The sequence below is a fragment of the Cuculus canorus genome, chromosome 1 (genome assembly GCF_017976375.1).
Source record: "Cuculus canorus isolate bCucCan1 chromosome 1, bCucCan1.pri, whole genome shotgun sequence".
Classification (NCBI taxonomy): Eukaryota; Metazoa; Chordata; class Aves; order Cuculiformes; family Cuculidae; genus Cuculus; species Cuculus canorus.
Window position 1 is genome coordinate 148199945 of NC_071401.1, and position 26206 is coordinate 148226150.

The 26206-nt window shown below is 36.9% G+C and overlaps 1 protein-coding gene across 1 annotated transcript in view; it reads right to left on the minus strand.

Moving 5' to 3' along the window:
* PARPBP (PARP1 binding protein) overlaps positions 1 to 26206 on the minus strand; it is a 51829-nt gene that overhangs the window by 13785 nt on the left and 11838 nt on the right. The window contains 4 exon segments of the mRNA XM_009560512.2: positions 254 to 335; positions 5415 to 5593; positions 9217 to 9400; positions 24058 to 24212. Of these exon segments, the coding sequence (XP_009558807.2) occupies positions 254 to 335; positions 5415 to 5593; positions 9217 to 9400; positions 24058 to 24212 (600 nt within the window).

Below are 26206 nucleotides of genomic sequence, written 5' to 3' on the forward strand. Positions count from 1 at the left end.
TACTTCCATTAAGAGTTCTTCATTAGGAAGTACTTTTAAGTTTAAAGCCTGTCTCTTCTGGAGTTTCATATATTTCCGATCACATTACAACATTTTTTGAGTTGGACCAATGACTGGTAGCTAATCACTATTACATTTCTTTAGCTATGAGGTACATTTCAGACAAGTATTTGAGAATTTTAACACTGTTATTTCCATTTCAGCATTATTATTTCAGTGCATATGTAGACATATATCAATTCCTACACAGTACCTTAAATGTTTTTTCACCCACAGATTTCTGAACACGTTGTCTAAGAGGTTGTGGAGAAGATCGATTAAGTTGTGCTGGAGATCTATATTCAAAAGACATAAGAAGTATTTAGAACATGTAAAAGCAATTAGTTAAGAAAAATAGATACCATACTAAGTTCCTCAGAAACAGGAAGGCAAGTAGCTTCAGCATATTTCCATCTAAGCTGTTGTTCTGCTTCATGAGCCTTTTGCATATTGCTACCCTTTGTCACATGTAAAAAAATCCTCAGCTTCTCAGACAAAATCCCACTCTTCCAACTATTGATGATTCCTCAGGATAAATCATCACTGCTTCTCCAGTGCATGGATAGGTTAGTTTCCTTTTCAGTGCCCAAAGAAATGGGTTTTCAAGAGATTCTTTGTTCTGTTCACCAGATCAACACGGATATTCCTTCAATGGAAAGAAATTTTAAATCACAGAATCATAGAATCACTAGGTTGGAAAAGACCTCTCAGATCATCCAATTTAAAAAAGCAAGAAAAGAAATGAGCAAGTAGTAATGACTGGCTTTAACTTTAATAAGATGGGAAGATGATGGGAATTACATAAAAACGCAGCAAACAGTTTCTCCAAACCCTGAATACCTGTTAATCCTGCAGCACCAGAAAGAGAAAGTTCACCTTGGTTAGGGTGATGTAAATCACTGAGGATGTATTGTCAGCATTTACATTTTCAGTTCCAAAACATGTATGCATTGCACAAATTATAATGAGAATATTCTTAACTAAAGAAAGCCAAGAAAAAGTTAAACACCACCGTTGCTGTTCTCAGTGGTAGCTTTTTTTGAGGGTTTCAGTGCAGAGAGATAAATCTATTCAACTGATCTGGAGTCTATTAAAAGAAGAGTAAAGGAACGCAAGAAAAATTCCTGACGTGCTGAAGTTTTGAAAAAGAGGCACTCTCATTTGACCTTAGTCTTCACCTGAAAACTAATAGCGCTCTCTCAAACCGACCAGAACTCAGACAAAACTATGCACAAACTTTAAATGTATTTTGGGATTCTACAGAAATGAGATGTCCAGAAATAATGAAAAGCATTGAGAAGAACCTCAAAACCAAAACCTACCATGTGATCAAAACCCATAAAATAGTAACTACCATACGAGATGACCAATCTGATACACAGAATCATCTTAGCAAAAGGAATCTGAAAACTGCAGTGACACGTACTACCCAAGGTACTGCCATTTATCCTGAAAACTGTTCCAGGTTTACTATTAATAATAGATCAGAAAAAAACCTGCAAACACTCCAGATCAAATATTTGAGACATAAGCATTAACAAAAAGATGCTGTATCGTAAAGATACCTGTACATTGACACAAATCAGTGACGCTTTTGCTACTACCCTGTTTAGTATTAAGGTGCTCAGTCTTATAGTAAAGCTGCTAGAGAAATGGATCACAAAGATGATAAAAATTAAGAACAGGTGGTGCTTGCAAGTTTCATTTCAGTTTTTGTGAAGTTTCTATCCCTAAAACAGTTTTGGATAATAAATTCATTGCTTTGAATTAATTAATTCTAAATCAAATTTTTAAGTGGAAGCACATATCAAATATTAAAAAAAATCATATACTAGAAAATAAAATCTATAATAGATTGGCCAGTAAGAATTACTGAGGACAAAATAAAATTGCCTAGATTACAGTATAAATTCCTAGATAGCAGTACCTGCTTACATCTACATTGAGAAGATTTTAAGTTAAACAAATGCCTTGTCCTTTAGGGAAAAAGTCAAGAAAATTAATTCAGCTGAAATCAAATCAGGTAAGCAAAACTGAAGCACTCAGTGGGCACTCTTAGACAGAAATAAGTGGTTTAAAACACATTTAAATTAAAGAGTTATTTAAAAAATAGCAAGATGTCTAGCAATGAAGAGAAGCAGTGTTTAATTCAGGTGAATTCAAGTGGGTCTTGATTACATTCAACTACAGCATTAACCTAAATCTGATTAAGCTTCTTTTCATTCTGATAAAAATACAACCATGAAGAGGTTTATTAAATCAATAAAACAATTAAAAAATTAATTTGGATGCATTTTCAGGAATCTGAAGTAACGGAAAAATAAAAGACTGAAATCAGGGTTATTTTAAGCTTGTTACATAATGAACTAGAAATGTATAGCTACAGCTATCCATAGATACTTGAGAAGCGAAAGAAATATTCCACAATATATTTTTACAAGCTGCCTTTTGTATTAAAAAATATTATAGACTTACTTAGAATATTTATTAGTGAAACTTTTAAAAGTTTTATTAGAATGTGCTTGTTCCTTTGGTTTCATAGAAGAGGTTTAATGATAAATCTAATGGAAACCTTAAATTCTTCAACCTTTAAGATTCTATATCTTCTAGCTTAGGACCTACCACTGTTTTTCTTTTCCCTTACTGTCATCCCCACAGCCCTGCACCTGCATGCTCTTAGAGTGTTGTTATGGTGGGCTGTCATGGGAACAACTGACACTAGAATAAGAAACACAGAATCACAGAATTACAGAATGACCCGAGTTGGAAGGGACTTACAAGGACCATTGAGTCCAGCTCCTATCCCTGCAAAGGACAACCTGAAAATTTACATCACATGTCCGAGTGCATTGTCTAAACGCTCCTTGAATATTGTTAGGCTTGGCACCATAACTGCTTCCCTGGGAAGCCTGTTCCAGTGCCCCACTGTCTTCTGAGTGAAGAATCGTTTCCTAATACCCAACTAAAACCTCCCCTTGCACATCTTCCTGCCATTCCCTCAGGTCCTATCATTGGTCATCAGAAAGAAGAGTTCAGCACCTACTCCTCCTTCCCTTGTGAGAAAGCAGTGAACTGCTATGAGGTCCCCCCTCAATGTCCTCTCAGGCTGAACAGACCAAATGATTTCAGCTGTTCCTTATATAACTTCCCCTGTAGACTCTCCACCAACTTTGTGGCTCCCCTCTGGACATCCTCAAGTAGCTTGATATTTTTTCTATACTGCAGCACCCAAAACTGCACACAATGCTGAAGGTGGGGCCACACCAGTGTGGACTAGAGCAGGACATTCGCCTCCCTCAACTGGCTAGCAATGCCGTGCTTGATGCACCCCAGGGCACAGTTGGCCCTCTCGGCTGCCAGGTCACACTGCTGGCTCACGTTCAGCTTGCTGCCAACCAGCAGCCCCAGATCCCTTTCCACAGGGCTGCTCTTCAGCCTCTCACTCCCCAGTCTGTATGTATATCCAAGGTTGCCGTGTCCCAGGTGCAAAACCTGGCACTTGCCCTTGTTCAACTTCATGTGGTTGGTGATTGCCCAGCTCTCCGATTTGTCCAGATCCCTCTGCAGAGCGTCTTTGCCTTCAAGAGTGTCAATAGCTTTTTGGGTCATCAGTGAACTTAGTTAGTAAACTGCTATTGACTGATTACCAGTCCAATGTAACCCCCTTCCCTATGACCCTTTGAGCCTGACCCATCAGCCAATTGTTCACCCACTGCATTATGTGTTTATCCAGCTGTATGCTGGACATCCTGTTTAGGAGGACACTGAGAAACTGTATCAAAGGCCTTGATGAAATCCAGAAACGTTACATCAACTGGCTTCCCTTGGTCAACTAGGTGGGTAACCTTGTCATAGAAGGTAATTAAGTTTGACGGGCACTACCTTCCCTTTATAAACTATGCTGGCTGGGACCAATGACTGTGTTGTCTTTGAGGTGTTTTTCAGTAGCTCCCAGAGTAACCTTCTCCATAATCTTACCAGGCACTGAAGTGAGACTAACAGGCCTGTAGTTACTGGGACCATCCCTGCTGCCCTTCTTGAAGACTGGGACAACATTTGCCAGCTTCTGGTCAGCTGGTACCTCTCCAGATTCTTAAGAGCATTGAGAAATCATTAAGAGAGGTCTTGCTATGACATTAGTCAGCTCTTTAAGCACCCTGGTGAATCCCATCAGACCCCATTAACTTATAGGGATCCAGCTGGAACAGCAAATCCCTCACAAGTTTGGGATTGATTGGGAGTTTATAATTTACAGGCTTGGTTCCCTAGCCCAGGGCTAGGGGGCAGGGAGTGACCACATCATCAGTATTGAAGACAAAGGGGGGAAAAAAGCATTAAATGTCTCTGCTTTGCCTATATTCCTGCTTATGAGACGTCCATGCAAGCAATAGGCCAATGTTATTTTTGGCCTGACTTTTGCCACTAACATATAAAACCACCTTCTTCCACACTTTTCCTACCCTTTTCTTTGTAGCTTTTCCTTTATTTAGGGAACGTAAAAATGTGCATGCACAGAGCTTAATAAACAACCAACCATTCAGCCCCTGCCTACTGAACAGATGCTCCAATCACCACTAAAGGCACCAAAAGCAGGGACAACCCATAAAGGAAGGGTTCAAGGAGGTTCTTATGAAGACAGTATAGTTATCCTGGTAAAAATGCTGTTGGAGAACCAGCCACTGTACTGCAGAGGATGCTTGTCTGGGATCCCTGGCTGCTGTCTAGCAGAGTTTTTGTTTTCCTTTCCTCTCCCTCTCCCCCTCCTTTTTTGATAAGAAACCTTCACTGTTAGAGTCAATGTATCCCATCAGTTACATACCCTACCAATAAATCTTCATGCATGTGAATTTGTTTCAACATCCTTTGTGTAATACTATCCACAATGATGGATCATGATATGAAAAACTATTTAAAACTGTCTCCATAATATAATTACTGTTTAGGAAGAAAACAGGATATAATAAAAAAAATATCTTGTGTCATAGCTAGACAAAGAAGGTATCTCCAAATTGAATAGCAATCTAATTAGCTATTGCACAGACACTATTTGAACTTAAGAATTCAAATGCAGAAGATGAGTATTTGGAAAGTTTGGTGCAAAGGGTATTCTTTCTTGAGCTTTATGCAGCCCAGAAATGTACTAGCTCAAAAAGTCCGTATTATAAAAGTATCTGGAAGACATAGAAAAGCAAACGAGGAGGTAGAATACTTTTGAGAACTTGAGATTGTTCTAAGAAAGCTTCCCCTTTGCACCTAACCTCACAACAAATTGCACTTTGGTCATTTGCCTTGCATAAGTAACACCGATGCTCCATTAGCCACTCAGTATAAGATCTTAAAAAGAACCAAAACAGAGAACACCTTATAGTACTCACTTGAAGAGTGTCAAAACAGAGGTGATTCCAAACAAATTTAAGCTTTCATCATCATGTAAGAGTTCTGCTTTGTTCTGGGTAGGAGGACTGACAGCTTCTTCATCCAGAAGAACTAGTAGGACCTTTACAGTATCTCTGCCACAATACGAAGTGCCATGATTTATGGAATGCAATTTTGGCTGAAAGTAAATAAAATTAAAATGAACATAGAATAAGAAATGTCAGCAAGTCAGACCAATATCTCACCTGCAAAAACAATCCATATTAGCACAAAGTGTGAGGAACACTTCATTCCCTTTCCAGTAAGCATTTATGGGGGACCGCCCCATGGGAACATTTCTTCCTCATTCCCAGCAATTAGTAGAGTTTAGATCATTGCCTGCTGGAGGTATACACTGATGAGCAAGTCACACAGACAAATATACAAATTAACATATTATTTTGTCACAACCAATTTGAGTGCTATGGGGTACACAAACACACTCTGGCCCAACTCCTCTGACTAACTAAATCTGCTAAAGCAGTTGGTTAAAAGAGAGATTTCCATCAAGATTTGACAACAGGGGTACTTGGCACAATCTCCTATTGTTTGGAACAGGATGAATTCCTCATGATTTTCCACAAGAATAAATAATTCCTTAAAGAAAATAATATTCCACATCTGGAAGTGCTCAGTGCTACATTCAGCAGTACAGACATAAGAACTCTGTAGCCACTATGGGATTGCAAGAATTGCAAGTTTGCCATCTTTGTCTTTAAAAGCACTAGGAGTTCCATAGAGAAATTTAATGCTTAGTACACAGAAGATGATTTTAAATACTATAAGCTTTCTTATTTACCGATACACAGAAATATTGAATAGCCTGACTGTTCAGGATAGGACAAGCAATGAACTGCATTTATCTAATCAGTTAACTGCTTTTAAACACAGTCTTGAAAAGATAAAATTCTATTTTCTCTCTATTTGATTACATCAATTAGTGCAGGTAGCTTTCAAGAAACCATAGCAACACATGTCAGTCAGTTACTATAAGTTATAATCAATAGCTAAATATAGCAATTACAGAGATGGTTATTACTTGGCTTTATAGAATTGGCCTATTTCAGTACCATTTAATTTCCTCAACATTTATTCTGAGCCTCTTCAGTCATTACATCACCAAATCATATATTCTTATAAAATGTCATATGTATCACAGTAAAACTGTCTTAATGAGAAAAGTACAAATTTGGCATTAAGCTGACTGGTTATATACAAAAGAAATAAGCTCCTTCAGAATATAACATAACCTCCTAACCAGAAGATGACCTTCAGAAAATTCATCCACTTCAACAAGAGCAACTGGGTGTACTAACCATGGACTAAAATCCTATTGTCCAAAGCACAATAAGAACTTCAGGCAAGACAACAATCCCTGTCATAAAAAGTCTTGTTTACTAGTAAGCTCAAAATCATGATTCAAATTATCTCTTCAAGAAAATAGTCAGTCTTTCAAGCGTAGTGACCATTAGCTGCTCCAGACTATTCTGATCAGTTCCTGAAACACCAGCTAGATTCCATTTACAGTACTAATTTTCTCAGGAAGAGATTAATCATAATTCTTACTAGTCACTCGTGCAGGCTTCAACAAAGTAGTGGTTCCTGCTGCATAAAGCAATAACTTTTGCTGGAGCTCTAGATTCCCGTAAACCAGGTATTTGCAGGAAAACTGAGCAATGATGGAAGAAAACTGCCACTGCCAGGAGAAAAGCAAATATTTTTCTAACAAATTAAATCTTTTCAGGTACATTTTAGGAGGAAGCAGCTTTCCCAGGATCTAGCAGAAGCATCACTTTCAGGTCTAGTTAAGAACTTATTTTATATTTGAACTCAAAGAAATAATTTAATCAAATGTATGAAAAAAACCATAACATCCTATCAAAACTAGAATTTATTCTGAATACAGACCATTTTTTCTGAAAAATTACAGCATCAGAATTTGGGGGTTTCCTTATAAAGTAAAAAACAAAATGCAGTAAAAAAGCAAGCTAAATGTGGGACTCAGCACAGAGCACTAATCTTTGCTGTCCTGATATCTTAATGGAACAATACAGATGCTTCGAATTTTTTTTCCACACAGTTCAAATTCATTTGGAAAACTTACGGGATGTTTTTGTTTTGTTTTTTTTTTTAATTAGTAATGATAGCCCATCCCTCTATATTCTTAGTGAAATGTTCTTCCACACCAAGCTCCACTAAAATGTGCAATTTGATATCAGTCTCTTAACATTTCTCTAAGCTCCCTTTTTCATCCATTGATCCTGTAAATCACATATTTAAGAACTATCATTAAAACACACACTCAATCTTCACAAACTCCATTTACATCAACAAAAAGAATGCCCCACACCTAAAGTCAAAATAGAATCATCACTACACCGACAAAGACAATTTACACATAGCCCACACTCTTCCCTTCACCACAATTAGCAACCCAAAATTTCCCCATGCTTATTCTACTCTCTAGCTATGTTCAGTGCACATTTTGCCTGTTAGGTCTCCCAGTTACTGTTCTTTCTTCTAATTCCTCAGGCCCCACACTGAGCACCACAGAGGACTGTGGTTTTTTGACCTTGGCTAGCCACTAGGTGCCCACCAAGCTGCTCTGTCACTACCCCTCTTCAACAGGACAGGGAAAGAAAATACGATGAAAAGCTTATGGGGTGGAGATGAGGACAGGGAGTTCACTTATCAATTACCACCACGAGCAAACGAGATTTGACCTAAGGAAATTAATGTAATTCACTGCCAATTAATCAGAATGGGAGTCTTCCGTTCTTCTCAGACTCAGTTTCACTCCCTACTCCTCTAGCTTCTCCCCCCAAGTGGCACACGGGGATGGGGAAAGAAGGTTGCGGTCAGTTCCTAACAGTTTCTGCTGCTCCTTCTTCCTAACACACTCTCTCTGCTTCTGTGTTGGGTGCCTCCCATAGGATACAGTCCTCAGAATTTCCTCACAAGCCTCTCCATGGTGGGTCCTGCCCACAGGCTGTAGTTCTTTCTTCAAGTGGTGTTCCAGTATGGGTCTTTTCCACAGTGCAGTCCTTCAGGAACACACAGCTATAGCATGGGTCCTCCATGAGGTCCTACCAGAAAATCTGCTTCTGCATGGACCCCCGTTTCTGCCAGAAAGCTCCTTCTCTGTGGGCTCTCCACAGTGTCACAGATTCCTTCAGGACACACGCACCTGCTCTGGCACGGGATCTTCCACAGACTGCAAGGTGTATATTTGCTCCTATTTTAACAATGTTTTACACTTCTTTCATAATTAATTTTAGTTTTAATTCCTTACCCTTAGAAATACTTGATGCTGAATAATTAAAACATGTATTTTAATCAAAATTATTGATACATGTTCTTAAGTCTTAATTCCACTTTCATGGGGGTTTTTTTGTTCAGAAATCTGTTATAGCTCTACTGTCTTGAAATTCGTGGCAAACTCAACAGTTATAAGTATCTACATCAATAACAACTACGTGAACAAATTAAGTTTGGAAGAGTAATTCATTTACAATTTTGAGGCAAGAGGTCTAGTTTAAGTAAATTAGCTTTTTGAAATCCACACTGTAATGCTCAAGTATATGTCTTTCAATGAGCTAAAAACCGCAGCGTAGAGGAAATGACACTGCTTTGTACTGTTAGGAACAGATAATACTCTATATAATAATGTCTTTTAAAAAATAAAAAAGAAACAAAACAGACAAAAGACATTTGGTTTCTTGTAAAGCTGAAGAGTGAAAAGAACAAAAGAAGTCCCATTACCCGTGCTGGACTGACTCCAGTAGTGCTGGCAGTCAAGGTTTCCTGCTGTGAATCGATAATATTTTTAATCTTCAAATCCAAATCTTGTACAACTTCCTCCACTGCCTGACAGAAAGGATCCCCATTGCTTCGGCCTTTTATCAAATGCATCTTCACTGTTGACAGAATTCGCCCCCCTGCGATTCTGAAAATAGGCACAGGGTCATCTCCACATTAATCTTGGCAGCACTTTAGTATACCTATTAGTGTTGAACATAGCCAGTCTTCACAGTTAATCAAAACTCTTCAGAGAACAGCTTTGATCTTTTAAATCAAACAGCAGTGTAGAAGTATTGTCCAACATAATAGTCTGCTAAAAAAAAATATTATAAGGAAAGGTAATGAATTCAGCATTTAGTAATACTCTGAGCCACAACACCAAATAACTTCTCCATAAAAGTTCAAAGAAAAGTACTTTTTTTAAACCTACAGTTACCATTTTGTTCATAAGCCATTAAGTGTATACAAAACATTTCACTGGAACATGCACCCCAATTAGATTTTGAGTCTTTTTGTGCTTCATGAAAGTGCTTCCAAATATCAACCTACTCTTGATTTTATTTAAATAGACAGTGATTAGACTAGATGAGAATCACTGTTTGCTATAAAGACACACACCATTGATCTTTTTATTCAACTAGGAAAAATGCCTACAAAAAAGAAGTCAGTAGTTTAATTATGAAACATCCATACAGTTTGACAAAAAAAAAATATAAATAATTGAATTTGATAGATATAGGGGCTTTACTTCAACTCTTCTTACAGAAAGATAAGAAGGCATTCGTGAGCACACCTAAAGTGTGTTTAGACTGTTAATCTCATTTCATGGTCCTATATCTTTAACTATTCATATTGTATGGATGATAGATTACTTTGGGAGTCACTTTTGGATTAGAACTCCCTAATCTCTTTGCAGCAAGACTTTTGAGTAATTAGCAGTTACAGTTGTACAGATGATGGTCCAAAAGGTGATACTGAGAGAACTACATCCTGCTCCTTCACACTTACAAGATCCACATATTCTATAAAAATGGAAATATAACAGGCCACCAGGTAGATGTTATCCTGAGTACGTAAGAAAAAAAATAATCAGTTCGTGAAGAATCACAAGAAAACCCAAAGATCTTGTGTCCAACAAATGGCTACAGGAACTGAAGCTGTTGTAACAGTGTGCCTTGACTTCCCCCAGACCTGGTGAATGAGAAGCACCAGTTAAAAATCCAAGAATTCCACTGGCCTTTTAGAAGTGAATCTTCCCACTAAGGGGCTGAAAGTGCTGCACCCAACAATGCTGTTCATAATTAACAAAATAAAATAACTTCAAGCTTATAAGAGTGAGCATAGTCCCATTCTAAGAATGGAAAATGCAAGTTTTAGGAGCGAATTGCTGTTTGCAAGTGTAATGAGTGGTGAGTAGGCGCAAAAGCCATTTGGAGCTATGAAGGCTAGCTATCCGGCACTACTGCAAACTATGACTGTGAACCAGGTTAGATAGCTCAGGGATCACAGACCTTATGTCAAAGATGATAAAAATCTATATCAAGACAACAAATATATCTTGACTACTTTAATGAAGATATAGCGAAAGACAGAATAAACCCTGAAAAGCTTAATAATTTTGACCAGTATCTACACAAAACATTGAGTGAAAGACTGTATGGTTTACCTTTACTTGAGTTTGGGCAAATAGTAAAAGCATTACAAGAACCACTCAGCTTTTCTACATCATAATGCATCCCTTCCTAAAAGCTTTTTGAAGTTGCATGTTGTTTAGAAACTCTATCATTGATCCTCCAGTCTTCTCAGAACACAAACCCATTACCCAGACCAACAGAGTTGACTATAATCAAGACTCCCTTCACCACACCAAGCAATCTTTTATTCTTTTAATATCAAGTATATATAAAGGACTTCATTATTTCCCCGTGACATTTTGTCTTCAATTTCATTCTCCTCCTGCCTATTTTCATCAACCTTATCAGAGTGTGGTAGTCTATATTTTATTTTGAGCTTTAATTTATAGAGTTTTCTTCATTTATTCCCTCCTCTTTTACTTTCCATCTACAGAGCTAATTTCACCTTTGAATATCAGTTGATAATACATGTAAGAATAAATAAAGAAATAAAACCACAAAAAAAAAAGGCACAAAGAACCCATTCTTTAAAAGAATTGATTCCCAGGAAAAATAAGTATAACTGCGTTCAGAAACTATTCTGAACTGAAATTAGAGAGTGAGACAGCACTGAGAAGTATCAAATATTTTCTGTTCTTACAGGGTATGTCTTTATTGCCAGTGTTGGAGACAAGTCCTGTACTTGTGGACCACTCTTTTGAAGTCATATAATCATATCTCATATCCTTAAAGTAATGTAGATTCTCTGTGGTGACAGTAGCATCTCAAAAAATTAAATGAAAACAAAAGCAACAATCACAAAAAAAAAAAAACAGTCTTTCTGTCACATTTTTGACAAAACGTTTCCAATGAAGCTAGACGGGCTTATGCTGCTAAGCTCAGTTGTAAAGCTTAAGTATAATGTTGCACAATGGCAGCAAAACCAATTCCGTTCATTCTGAACTCTTGCTCTAAGAATTTTATCTTTGCAGTCAATCTGCTTCATAATCTACTGCAACAGTCCATCTTCACTTTCCAATTAACCTATCTCCTAGCAGAAAAGGACCTGGGAGTGGTGTTTAACAGCTAGTTGAATGAGTCAGCAGTGTGCCCAAGTGGCCAAGAAGGCCAAGAGCACCCTGGCCTGCATCTGAAACAGCATGTAGAGAAGGAAGGAGAGAGAAGGAAGGAAAGAAGGAAAGAGAAGGAAAGATAGCTATCTTCACAGTGCTGTGGCATCCTATCAGTCTGATGCTCATTCTGGTGGGAAAACGAAGGGAGGTGGCCGAGTCCCCATCCCTGGAGATATTTAAAAGGCAGGTAGATTAAGTGCTTAGGTATATGATTTAGTAGTGGACAGGTACAGTTGAACTCCAAGATCTCAAAGGTCTTTTCCAACCTAGCAATTCTACGATTCAATAGTTTCTCTTTTCAGACTTTAAAAAACACTAGCCATTTTCCTGCAACACCTAATAACTGGATAGAACAGCTACCCTAATAAAGAGTAGCCTGTTAAATCTTGTCTTTAACAGCAGAGTGACAAGTTTTACTTTATTTTTTTCCCTAAGAGTAATGTTTATAGTTCAAATCAAAGCAGAAATGTAGTACTTTGAGAGTAACCCATCATCAGTCTATCTAGATCAGACACCAACAGTTTTGATTTAACTATACTGTGGACTGTAGAGATCAACTTCACCTTTATTCCGACACCCTGAATTCTTGAGCTGGTATTGGCACGTATGGCAGCATTTTTAGAAACATACATGATGCTGCAAATCACAGCTCTGCCAAAAAAAAAAAAACTCTAAGCAATGGCAATAGCTCTATTATTCCAGGTGACATAGCCAAGAGTGAAATGATGACTAATTTTTCAACTTCCCCCATATTCCTGTCTACCTACCCTAAAAAGATACCGAAGGAAGAGATTATTTGTTATAAATTACTAACCTATTATATATTTGAATATTATGTATAATTTTTTGTGATTTTAGAACTAAAATATAGGATTAGCTTACATAATAACTTTTAGCTAGCCTGTGTCTGGATACTTATGCTTAAATAAGGAATTTTAACAGGGCTGGCTGCTGTTAGAAAGAATGGGAAAGAATGGGACTGTATCTAATTAAGCCAGATAACAAGGACTAGGCTCAATGATAAGAGAAAGAAGAAACAGCTAGGACCAGATGCAACTTTGAAGAGGAGTCCAAGAAGTCTAAGAGTATGCAAAAGAAGTAGAGTTGAAAAGTTCAACTGTGAGAAAGATCTACAGCCTTCATCCCAAGATCCCTGAAGAAGACCCCCAGAGGGCAGAGCACGTGCACCAAGGGGAGGAAACTTATGCAAATAAATTCCAGAAACTTATTATAATAGACACACCCATTCCAGGAAAAGTGATGAATATGTATGCTTTGACAGAATATAGCCTTTGTGAATTGTACTGGAAGTTGCATGCACATTAGGTGGAGTGATCCCTCGCATGCCCACCGTGGCATTAAAGGATACTTTACCTAATAATTAAATTGACATTGATTGAGTCTGGCTTTTCAGGGCATCAGTTTCTTGCAAATTGAAAGAAAGGTGCACATTTGTACCCATTGAACTCTGAAAACGAATTTTAGAATTCTAGTTGGGAAAACCTTCCAATGAAACTCTGTGTGTCTACATTCATATAAAATAAATGGGCAGAGCTAGGTAAGAATAGGAGCTGAGACAGAAGACACCTAGCTTGTTTGTATTGTTCCCTGTTAAAACACATAGAGGGAACTGGGCCAGAGACCTTGCTGTTTTGGCTTATTCTGGCTGAAGACAACTCTGTAAATAACTTAGAAAACCTGAAGTTAACTTGAAACTTCTTTTGGGGGAGGGGGCTTTTTTCCAGATCAAAACCAAATATTTCCTCACAATTCTCAGCTTTAACTTTTACAGATTCAAGGTTATTCAGTTCACAATAGATTTGCAGGCTTGATTGAACAGAAAAACTTGTGCTTTGTAGAAATTTTAGCACAATGTATGCACTTATAGCCAAAGAAAATCACCCTGTAACTGTGTGTACAGGTCAAGAACCATTCAGATCTTAGAAAGGATAGGTTAAAAAAAAAAAAAAAAAGAAAGAGATGCTGGTGTACCTCTGCTCCAAACCCCACAATTCAGTCTAACCACAAGAGAATGAAAAGTTCAAGGGGTAACGGGAGAATTATCCAGTGCAAGTTGTCAAGAAGTAAGAAGAGAGCACCGCTGAAGAAATGTTCTAAGAAATACATCTTAGAGATGCATATAGGAACTGTAGCCAAGTCTCCTGATGCTTCTTGCCAAACTGCTTTATTTCCCTCAGCCGTAAACTGACATTTTCCAAAATATTACCTTCAAATGAAAAATACATGGTATTTAATAAGTAGTATCTTTCCATAAATACTGCGCTGAACCTAGAACTCCAAGACAAGCAAGCAGGTGAAAGGATTCACTGAATTTGTCTTTGAAAGCCACATTCATTCCTTTCTGTCTACAGATATCTTCATCTTATCTACATCATTATAATTTCCACCCATTTTAGATACATATACATGTATGTAGAAAAGTATTAATATATACATAGCACTGGGAATCAGTTAATTAAGATAATCATGTCCTTAATTTAAATGCTACGCTCTGTATGTTATTTGATTACCTTTGACTGAAGAAAACCACCAAACTGTGGTAAAAACATTTTCTATGTTTGTTTTTATGCTTCTACTACCCAATGCCAACTAAGGATATTTGCTATTAAAAGTAAAGTTCATTTAATCTTTTTCTCCCCATATTCCTTCTTCTTTTCCAGGAAAAAGTTCTAGTCCACCATCAGATATACAGAGTACTAACTAGAGGAAAGAAAAGGAAAAGTTTATTCATACACCAACTAGTGTTTCTATAAACAGGCCAAGACATAAATTGCTGATCTAACGTGTGTGGATTAGTGCAGAAACACCGTGCCATAACTCATGACATTTTACATCAGAATATGATATAACAAAATAAGTTATGTTGTGAGGTTTGTTTTATTAGTCTTGAATATATTTATGAAGTGTTGAATCTACCTCCTTTGCGCTATTTCACGAATATTTCAAAGTTTGCTACAGAAAGTCCTAACTAACCGTATCTGGCAGTTTCAAAAAGCATAGTCAAACCAGTCTCAGTAGGAAAGGCATTCTTTTAACCTCTTTATATGTGCCATCTAGAGCACAAACAGAGATGGCTAGGGGTCTATCCATGTTTATGGACCCCTTTCTGTGATAAAAAGAGCATCACCCTTTTTCCAGAAAGGACGATTCACCATATCAAAAATCAACTTAAATAACCATCTTTAACATGAAATAATAAATTTCTTCAACAATAAATACAACAGTTCTATTTCAAGTAATCAAATAAAGTTACCTGAGCAATTTCGGATCCACTAGTAGGTTTTCATTATTAGTAAGGTTTCCAAAAACTTGTTTGCTTGTTTCTTTGTTTGTTTTGAGTTTGGCATACAGGAGTTTTTTGGTTATTTGTGGACTTATGGTGTTTTTTCAGATCTTTTGGGGGTTGTGCTTTTTTTGCTTCCCAAAAAGCAGATCTTATGCCAGATTACTCTGATATTACTCTTGTATAGGTTTATACTACGTAGAAAATCAGGCAAACTTAAGCAAAATTCAAAATATCTGATATTGTACTAGGAAAAAAATGTTTATATGAACAGAATAAGATAAAAAACTCTTATCCACCTTGTAGTTCCTAACAGCTAGAAGGGCAAAGGTTTATTTTGAATATGGAATTAAATGGGCAAAGTTATCTGTCTTCAGAAGGTCTTTACAGCAACAAAACTTAAGAATTTTAATTCTTCTTAATTCTGAAAAAGGAGCAAGACACCTAATGGAATTCAAGAATGAACTTAATAGACAAATCATTTTGCTTTCTTTAATATAAGGCAATAGAGAGCTGGAGAGACCTTGTCCCTTTTCAATTAGGGTTCCTGCTAACAAGCTTTCTCTGATTTCATTCAGATCATAGGCTGCTGATGTGAATATTCTAGGATAAAGTACTATAGTCTTGCAGCCATGGTCTTTTAAACCATGTTGAAGGAGGACTTTTATCAAATCCAGCCAGTAGTAAACATCTGTTAGTTGCCACTATGACAGATGTTGTAAAATAACATTTTTTTAAACACATAAACATATGATCTTCCATTCAGAGTCTGGTGCAACAGTATTCTTTTGTTCAAATCATATGAACTGAAAGAAACCACAACTAGAAAACTCACTGCTAATTTTATCTATGATAGAAATAACCAAAGAAAATCCATTAGAGTAATTATAAATGCTAAAAAACCCTTTAGAAACAACCGCCTTCCACTGTCTGGCTGAGAGCACTCAGCCACAAAAGTCTGGACCCAACAGTACAGTCGTGATCTTTCACTGAGTAGACTCAGCAAAGTCAAAATGTGACCGTCAGCATGTCTGTCCAGTAGTCCACAGCAAGTTCATAGCAGAAGAGACCTAGAACCAAGCACTCTTTCCCTTCTTTAATGGTCTGCATTATTCTTAATTTGCTGCAGATGGAAAGGGACCAACAAACACTACCATCTTCCACTACACAGTCTCAAGTTACTCTCTTATTTCCTACCCACAAACGCCAGGACTGCCAGGTGGGTGGGTGAGGGGAAAACATGAGATTGCACAATTGAAGACTATGTTAATTCATGCATCTCAGATGTCTGAACTAAGACTTCACTGGCAGCCTCCAAGTATTTAGTTTTACAGACAATGTAAATTTGTAAAACCTCCTGGAAATACATCTTTTGTGGAAAAGCCTGAAGTAGCATAGAGAAGAAAAATAAAAAAAAAAAAAAACCCAAAACAGAGTATGGACAATATTCAAAACTTGATAAAAAGCAGAACAGAATCTTGACGCCTATTCCAAGAACTGAAAAGAATATATGAAAATTCTATGATACTAAGGTCAATATTTTTATTCATTCATTTCAACTTCTCCAACAGAGGTTAAAAACAGACAACATATATGATATCTATCTAACTTCCATAGTGGTAACAAATGTCTTAAAACAGACAAAAACCACCTAGTGATTACGGGGTGGGAGGGGATCACAGCCTTTATCATGGATCTAGGAAGCTGGTTTAGAACTTGATAAGAGCTAAACAATTACCCCATTTTTTAATATAGGACTATCCAAAGAGAGTAGCAATCTCATTCTAGTCCCAAATGCAAAGAAACATAGTGTCAACTTCATCTACCTGTGTAGGAAAGCAGGACAGAAGGCCCTTTAGTGTTCTGCAGATCGTTAGATCCACAATAAAAACACAGAAAAAAGAATCATTTTGCTAAGTATTTTTCCATGTTACTGCTGCCATTTTTGCACTATTGCCAAAATTTCTCTCTCTGATTTCTTCACCAAGCTAAGAGTTACTATTGCTCAGGAAGTGCCACCATGAAAAAGATCTGGTATGTCCCCAAGATTTCACTGCAAAAAAAAAAAAAAAAAAAGTTAGTTTCCTAACTTACATCACTGCTCTCAAAAAGGTTAATTTTAGATATTCTCCATACCATGCAAATGATCCTAAAGTCCTGTGACAAAACTACTAAAAAACTAAACAAGTATCCTCCTGAGAATAAGATTCTTAATGAGCAGCCACGCAAGTTCCATGCTACAGTTCTACCATAATATATTCAACTTAATAGTTCCCTCTAGATATAATAATTTTCCAGCAATTTACTGAAAGGTATCAGAATTGTAATTACGGGCAGGGAGTTGCCAGAATGCTTCTCAAATCTGGATTAAAAGGTGGCCATGGAAACAGATGAACTACTAGTTTGTAATGTGTATGATGGCATAAGGGCAAGATTTTTCAGTCTAGGACTTATATATATATAAGTGCCATAGAACCACAGCCTCCACATCTTCCTTTAAATTAAGGGACTACATTCGGATTTCAATACCTAGGACATAATGATCAGTGTATTCTCCAGCACCAGCTAAATTAGGAAGTTTAGGAAAGGGAGAGCAAATTACAAAGATCACAATTTAACTAAGCGTGAATCGCTTCGACTGTGATGTCTTAAGTCAGACTTACCATCAAAAGATCAGCTTTTGCAACTAAAATTTTCTGTTTTCTTGCAAATCCAATTTAAACCACGATTAGGTTAATTACTTACTTCTAAATATATTTTAACACATTCTCAATATTAAGTTTAAATGAAGACAAATTAAAGCATTTCAGTATATGCATTATAAAGTTAAATTTGTATGTAAAGCAGAAGATTTACTTCAAAATTATGTTAAAGCATGTCAGTCTTTGAAGTGACAAGCATTCTCAATGAAAATTTGAGTCTAGTTTAAACCTAATTTTTTGTTCTTACAAAATAATTATTTTCTCACACAAGCCTTTCTGATATTTAGCCATTTCTTCAAAATGCAAGAAGATTTTTAATTAAGTCACAAGCGTAATGTTTGTTAACATGGTAGAATTCTGATATAGTCTTAATTTGGGTTATTCTATATAATCAGTAGCTTTCACTGTAAATATTTAAACACTACAATATTCTTCATTTCAACAATGCTATGAGTTGAGAAAATAGGTTTGGAGAGTCCAAGTTCTCAGTATTTTACTGAGAAACAGCACATTGCAAATACTTTAAAACACTGTAAATAGATCTATCTAGTAAAATTTGGTAAAACAAATTTGAAGGACTATAAGTTTCTCGTGCTTACAGAACTAAAACTTCATTGGAATAACTAACATGGTAGGATAGCCAAACAGCTGGAGTATTCCAAAGGATGAATACAAGCTCTTCAGGAAAGACAAGGTTAGGGGGTGCCCTCTATATGCAGGAACAGCTCAGAGGTATGGAAGAGCTCTTCTATTGCAGAAAATAGAGGCTGGTTGAGAGCTTGTGAATCAGGGTCAGTTTGTTATAGACAACCCAACACACGTGAGGAAACAGGGAAAGTATTCTGAAAGCAAACCTCAGCAGGCTTTGTATCACACACCCTGGTTCTTACAGGGCACTTTACCACTGCTACACCAACATACACTGAAGAGCATCACAATGGGATGTAAGCAGTCAAGAGGGTGCCGGGGATACTAGATGGATGGGTTACACACAGCTGGGACTGCTATTCACTAACAAGGGAGAATTGGTCTAGGAAATGAAGAAAAAAATAAACTTAAATACAAATAAAATTGATGGTAGCCTTGGCTGTAGCAATCATGAAGTAGCAGAGTTCAAGACCATAGGGCTATAAGGAAAGAAAGCAGCAGAGTGTAGACTGGAACTTTATGAGAGCAGACTCCAGCTTATCCAGTGAACTGGTACATGAAATCCCATGGAGAAAGTTCTAAAAGGTAAAGAGGTCTCAGCTGACCAATTTGTTTGCCTCCCATCAGGAAAAGACTGTCATTGAGGACCAGAGGAGAATGGTAGAAACCATTTAACTTGATTGTATAATATCAAGGCTTTAAACACTGTCAGAAAATAGTCTCAACATAGAAGTTTGGATGTTACAGTCTGGATGAACGGACAATTAAAAAAACTGGTTTGGATCATCAGGCTCAGAAGGTAGCAAACGTTGTACTGTATTTGGAGGCCAGTAACAAATGGAGTACCATAGGGGCCTATCCTGGAACCTGTTTTTTACTTTTAAATATCTTTGGCAGTGACTCAGTGATAAAAATACATTCTTATCAAGTTTGCAGATGACATCAAATCAGATGGAACAGTTAATATGCTTGAGGGTAGAGCTGCTGAGCAGAGATACCTAAACAGATGGGAGAAATAGGCTCACAGAAACCATATGAAATTCAATAGGACATGCAAAGTCTTGTAAGAGGTTATCCCTTTCCAATGATACAGGCAGGGAGCAGCTCTATGTAAAAGAACCTGGGAGTCTTGGTGCATGTTCAGCAAGCTAACCATGAGCCAGGAGCGTGCCTTGGCAGCAAAGAAGGCCAACAATATCCTTGGCTGAATCAACAGTAGCGTAGCCAGTAGTTTGAGGAACGCAATTATCCCTCTCTAATCAGTACTTGTTGGACAAAATTTAGAACACTGTATCCAGTATTGGGCCCCCCAGTCCAGGAAAGACATTGATAAACTAGAGCAAGTTCAGCAGAAGGCTGCCAAGATGGTCAGGAAACATGCCCTGTGAGAAGCAGCTAAGGGAACAGCTTGTTCAGACTGGAGACGAGAAGGCTTCAGGGAGATCTACTAACAGCTTTCCAATATCTACAAGAAGGTAATAAAGAGGATAGAGCCAGGCTCCTCACGTTGGCAGCTAGCAGGAGAAAAAGAGGCAACAGGCATAAATTGAAACAGGAGATGTCTCAACTCAATATAAGGAAAAAAACGCAAACTTTTGACCATGAGGTCACTCAAGCAGCGGAACAGTTTGCCAAGAGGGAAATTGTGCAATCTCCATCCTTGGAGGTTTTCAGAGCTTGACTGGATAAAACCCTGATTAACCTAGGCTGACCCCATAATTGACCCTGCTTTAAGCAGAGTGTTGAACAAAAAGCTTCCTGATGTTCCTTCCAACCCAAATAATTTTACGAACCGAAGTATAAGCTGTCCTGTAGACCATGTTTAGCACACGCACAACTCTCCAGCAGCTTTAGAACATAAAACTCTGGGGCTGCATGAATGCTATCCCATTAGCTCAAACACTAAGCACAAGACCAGATAAAGGCTCATATGCTTTCTCTCCCAAAACACTACTGTACATCTAGATGCAATCACAGCTTCACAAAAGCAACACTTAAGAAACAGCATTTTCCCTGTCAAGGGAAAGCCCAATGGACTAATCAACATGCACGATCAAGTCAAGTTGTATAACTTCTTCAACTGACTGTAGAAGACTGCTCATGGATCTGAAATGAAGATCCATTACAAAGCTTTACACCCTTTTGAATGAAACAATACAGCCAACTTCAGCTTTAAACAGCTTCTTCTGTGAGCTGTGCAACAGTGTCACCTAGTGGTCAGGACCCAACTCAAGAAGAAACTTTACTGCCCATCTACCAACTTTACTACTATAGAAAATTAATTGGGACTTTTAAATATATATGTGTGTGTGTGTGTGTGTGTGTGTGTGTGTGTACATATGTTCACAAACATACATCTACATGAACTAACACGTGGAGTAACCAATAAGACAAATGATTTTCCATCATTCAGTTTTAAGTCACACACATCAATGACAAACTAGAAAATAAGTCATTCCCGAAACAGAGTAAGTACTTTCCAGATGCAAGAAGAATTATTGTCTGGCCTAAAAAAGGATTTTCAGAATGTTGGATTAGTACCACACTTTTTCATTTATACCAACAGAAAAAGATTTTCCAGATCCTCAGGTGTATAATAATCACCCACTTCACAGGCAAATACAACATTGATGTTTCTTGTCGAGAAACAGGCACATAAAGTAGAACATCCAAGCTCTATATTTACTGCATTAGCACAGTCCAAGTCTACAGAATCTGTAAATAGCTAAGGGTTACAAGTTTCACATCATCCCCAAACTTTAAGGAATGTTCATGCTGCTGATCCTTCAGATATTAGTGATCTCTTCTAATCTTGGACATCTGGGCAATGAGGGGAGGCAAACTTGAACAATCTAAAAATTCCAGAGATTTGTAAGAATGTTTGTTCTGCTCAGTGAATGCACCTTGAAACTACCAAAGTTCATGATAACTTTTCCATTTCTCTTGCTCTCAGTTCTGCTTACACTTTTTGCCATATTTTAACCAAATCATCATAGTTTCATTAAGTTTCCACTGCGTTTGACAGCTTTCCCTTTCTTCATCTCATCTACTGTTCAATTTCTTAGCTGAATGACTTGGGGATGAGAAACACATTCTCCATTGGTTATCAGATACTTGGTTGCTCCGTATCTCCTACTATGTTAAAAATATTCTTAAGCATATCCCATCACTACACAACATCTTCAACTCTGTTTCTAGGTTTCCAGTGCAAAAGAACATGACTTCAGCCTGATGAAGAAAACCTCTTTTCAACCTGTTCCACAATGACCCAGGATTTATTTGGCTACTTTGTATTTTATGCAAGTTCAATTTTCAGATCTCCACTGTAACAAGATGAAACTTAAAAAAGACTTCTAATCATTAAGTAAACAATCAAAAAATGCAACACCACAGACAGATTGTCAGTCTTGCTCTTCGAGTTCTCAGCAGGCTTCTGAAGATTAAGCAACTGAAACTTTTGCTGCATCTTTGCTTTTTTTTTTTTTCCCCTCTGCTCTTTACATAGCAACAGAAACAGAACTAGAGAAATTTCTAGTGTAAAAGCACATCTTCTGGAATTCACATTTACTGTCACACCACAGGCAGAGCTTACAGAGCTTACAGTCAGTCCTCACTCATATGGCTTACCAAACACTTATGATAAATAGCTTTTTGTTCACCAATATTGCAACCCTTAGTTTCTAATCTGTAAGCTAGTCCTATAATATTTGAGAACTTCAACATACTAACAAAATTTCTTTCAAAGACAGCCAGGCAATATATTTCTATAAGCACTAAGCACTATATAAATATACACACACACACACTATATAAATATTCACACACGTACAACACCAACAGTAGTATTTTAGTTTGTGAGGTTATAAAATCCACATAGATTACAGGAGATACTAGAAATAAATATCACAGTACAGCTAGCTTCCATTCCTGGTCCGTGATACAACCAGCAACATACACACGTACACCTGAAGCCTAATGAACACACCAGAATCTGACATTTAGATTTACATCCCAAAGTGAAATAGATTGTCACACCATCTATAATAGGAACAGAATGCTGACAAAAAGGACAGCAGGTACAGCAACAGGAATAAAAAAGAAAGCAACAGAATACATAGTTGAATGCTAAAAAGAATTTCCAAGCTCTAGAGAACTATCCCAATTAGAAACTGGTAATTCTCAGCAACTATCCCACACTGATTTTTCTTGTATGCCTTAGACAGGACAATTAACAAGATGTGGCATTTTATATCACATTTTGCTGAAGTGTACATACCTGAAAAAGTAGTCTTTTCACTCTAAAAAGTGAGTTTATGCACATAAAAGATTTTCCATTTCTCATTTTTACCAACGTACAGTGCCAGATATGATTTTAAGAAAGAAAAGAAAACATACATTAGATGTTGAGTCAAAAGTTTTCTTTAATCACCAGCAGAGACAGTGTGTCTCTGGCATCCGGAATGTTGAAGTGGAAGAAGAAAAAAGCAGAATTCAAAAATAAAACAAAAACTGAAAAACAACTTCAGAAATACATTCTACTTCCAGCTTCAATGCAATCTAACTAGTAATTTAAATAAAGTTTATGGTTTGCTTGTAACATTTTGTTTTCAACTGTGTGGATTAGGCTCAATTCAAACTAATAAAAAGATTCTTTAGTATCAAGAACAGAATTATTACAGCTGATTTGCTGAAGATATGTATAGAAATTTAGTGATTATAACTGAAAAAAAAAAAACCACAAAGTTCTACAACGCTTAAGAAAATTGCTCCTCTCTTTGGACTCATGCCAGTACTTATCAATTCAATATACTGTATTACACTTACACTTCTCTAATCAATCTCACATTCATACGTCTGTCCAAAAGACTGACTTCAGCTCTTCAAAAACGTTCAAAATCAGCAACTTCAACAGAGCCTTCCTAAGAAATAATTCTTATGCTTTGCTTATGTGTTGAAAAAAGAAGAGAAAAGGAAAGCTAAATGACCAATGTAGTCATTTGTCAGCAGCAATAAAGACTCCTTTATATAAGGGTACATACAATGAAATGTCAAAAAGGAAGTAATTAACAAGCAAGAAATAGTAAGGCATGTATTGGTTTATGCACTAACCAGACCCATAAGACTGAAATTTTTGGAAGTTTACTTATAACTAGGAAACTATCGACATAGCTATAGATTTGGTGAAAATTTAATACAAAGAAAAGCCTCAAAAAAATCTATATGCTTATTCCAATTGTTTTTAAAACATTTATATTTTCTACTAAGGTTTAAGTTGTAAACATTTACTCTGAAATATTAAATGAGTGAATAGATTTTCTTTCATTCCTCCACCCTGCGACACACGCACAAGGAAAAACAAAGAAGTGCTCAAAAAGACAAAAATACAACAGAAATTCCATTACCTTTGATCTAAAGTTTCACCAACAATTTCTTGCAGCTTGTCAATAAAATGAACAAAGTCTGAAAGCCCCTTTACATGGACTTTTAAAGGATCAAATAATGAAGACTCACAGCCTCTTCCTCCAAGTTCTACGGTTCGGATAAAAGATGTTGCTATCTATTAGGAGAAATATTCATAAATATGAAACTATGTATGCTGAAGTGAGCCTCTCCTACAGCTTTGCAAACAGTGATAACAGTTGGTTAATAGCAGAAGTAATCTAATTGAAATCGGTAGAATACCTGCTGACAGTGAGCTTCGTACATCTCACCGTATTTGCAACATCAATACTTAAATAGTGCAGCAGTATGAAAAAAAATAACAAAACACACAAGCCAAAGCAAAAACAATCCAGCTAATTTGATATTTACATTGGCCTTTTGACATCTTAAAAAAAAAACAACAACTTTATTACACAGGGCATAGGTGTGGGGTTTTTTTATTGCTGCTGTTTAAATGCTCATGCTGACCTCACAAAAATTACTCTTGTATTCAGAGAGCTGTCCATGACCCAAGAACAATTTTAACACAACCATGTAAGAGTTGACTTCAGTAGCACATTCATTTTCAGAGGTGCAAATAAAAAATAAGTATACTCAAAGTTTCTGGTAAATTATGACAGTTAAAGCTTCTATCATCACAAGTATCTAGTTCTGAAAGTTGTCATATATTTTCATCTGCTATAAAGACACTGAAAACAAGAGATATCACAAAAGCAGTATGCCTTAGAGGACAACCCCTCAAATTTTAAGTCAACGATCAGAACAAAAAGCTTAGCAGTTCTCCAGAAATGTGAAAGTAAAGATAACAGTCTGCAATGCTTGTCACAGACGCAGTAAAATTAATTCTACATATAAATTTTAATTTCAGACTAAACAGCTAAATCATAAAGCTCTTAGGACTGGAAAGAGTGCAACTGGAATTACTCTAGCAAAGAAAGTAAATCTGCCAGTATTCCTGCCTTTGTGCTTAAGTTTTCCTGTGGATCGAGTACAGTTCATAGGACCTTGCCTTCACAATGGAAAAATATTCTGGCTTTGCAAAATTTCTACAAGCACAGATGCCAAAAAAAAAAAAAAAAAGACTTCTTTACATGGTAGAGAAGTTTCCCCTCTGGCAACTGTGAGGAAGAGGTAATAAATCCAATCAAAACACATTTTTTTATACAATGTTAACAGAGCATTAGAAGCTAAAATAATTAATCCTGTATCTGAGATTTCACAAATTTTCCATATTTATTCAACCATAAAAAAATCAGAGAATGCATCTGCTTCAGTGACTGGTACATACCTACACTGTTTTTCCTTAGTCTGCTGTTGTCTGCACTGAGGCCACTGTGCATGCAAAATTTGATTATTTTGACTATGAGGGGCTACAGTGGGTGTTTGGAGAAGGAATTCTAACTCATCTTATTCCAACTATTTCTGAGATGGCTCTGTGCTGACTATAACTACTCTAAGTACAAATGCACTTGACAAACTAGATTCATTAGCAACAAGCCTCTGTGAGCCCTGCACACTGATACTGTAGTTTTCATATTCCATTCCAAGGGCATTACCATTGTGTTAAGGCTTTTTCCCAGCTTTGTGCCTTTGAGACTATAATGAATAGGAATACGTCATATGGACCACAACTTGATGAATATTTCAAGACTGATCAGGATGCAAATGACTGGAAAGCATTACCTTCCCCAAATTCTGAGTTAAAGCTGAAAAAAATGCATTACTATCCTTTTCAATTTCAGCCTCTGTTCTAGTGTACACATCCAAGGCAAGGGTTTGTCTCTAAGTCACCCTAAGAGAAGCAATTTGGACACAGAAGTACTCTAGGTTCCAGATGTCTCAAGTTTTAACAAATGTACAGAAAAGTGTTGCTTTACTATCTAACCAAAATACATCCTTGGTGCACTTCAAAACTGATAAGTATTGTAATGCATTGTTAGTGGCTTGGTTTTGTTAACGTTAATACTGTTTTGTGATACTTAACACAACTTAATTGCCTTTAGACGTATTTGGTAAGCAGAAACCTCTAGTCTAACGGAATATTTTCTTCCTTTTCTCTTTGATATGAATACTCATGACCTCACTTCATAATATTTACCAAGATTTCAA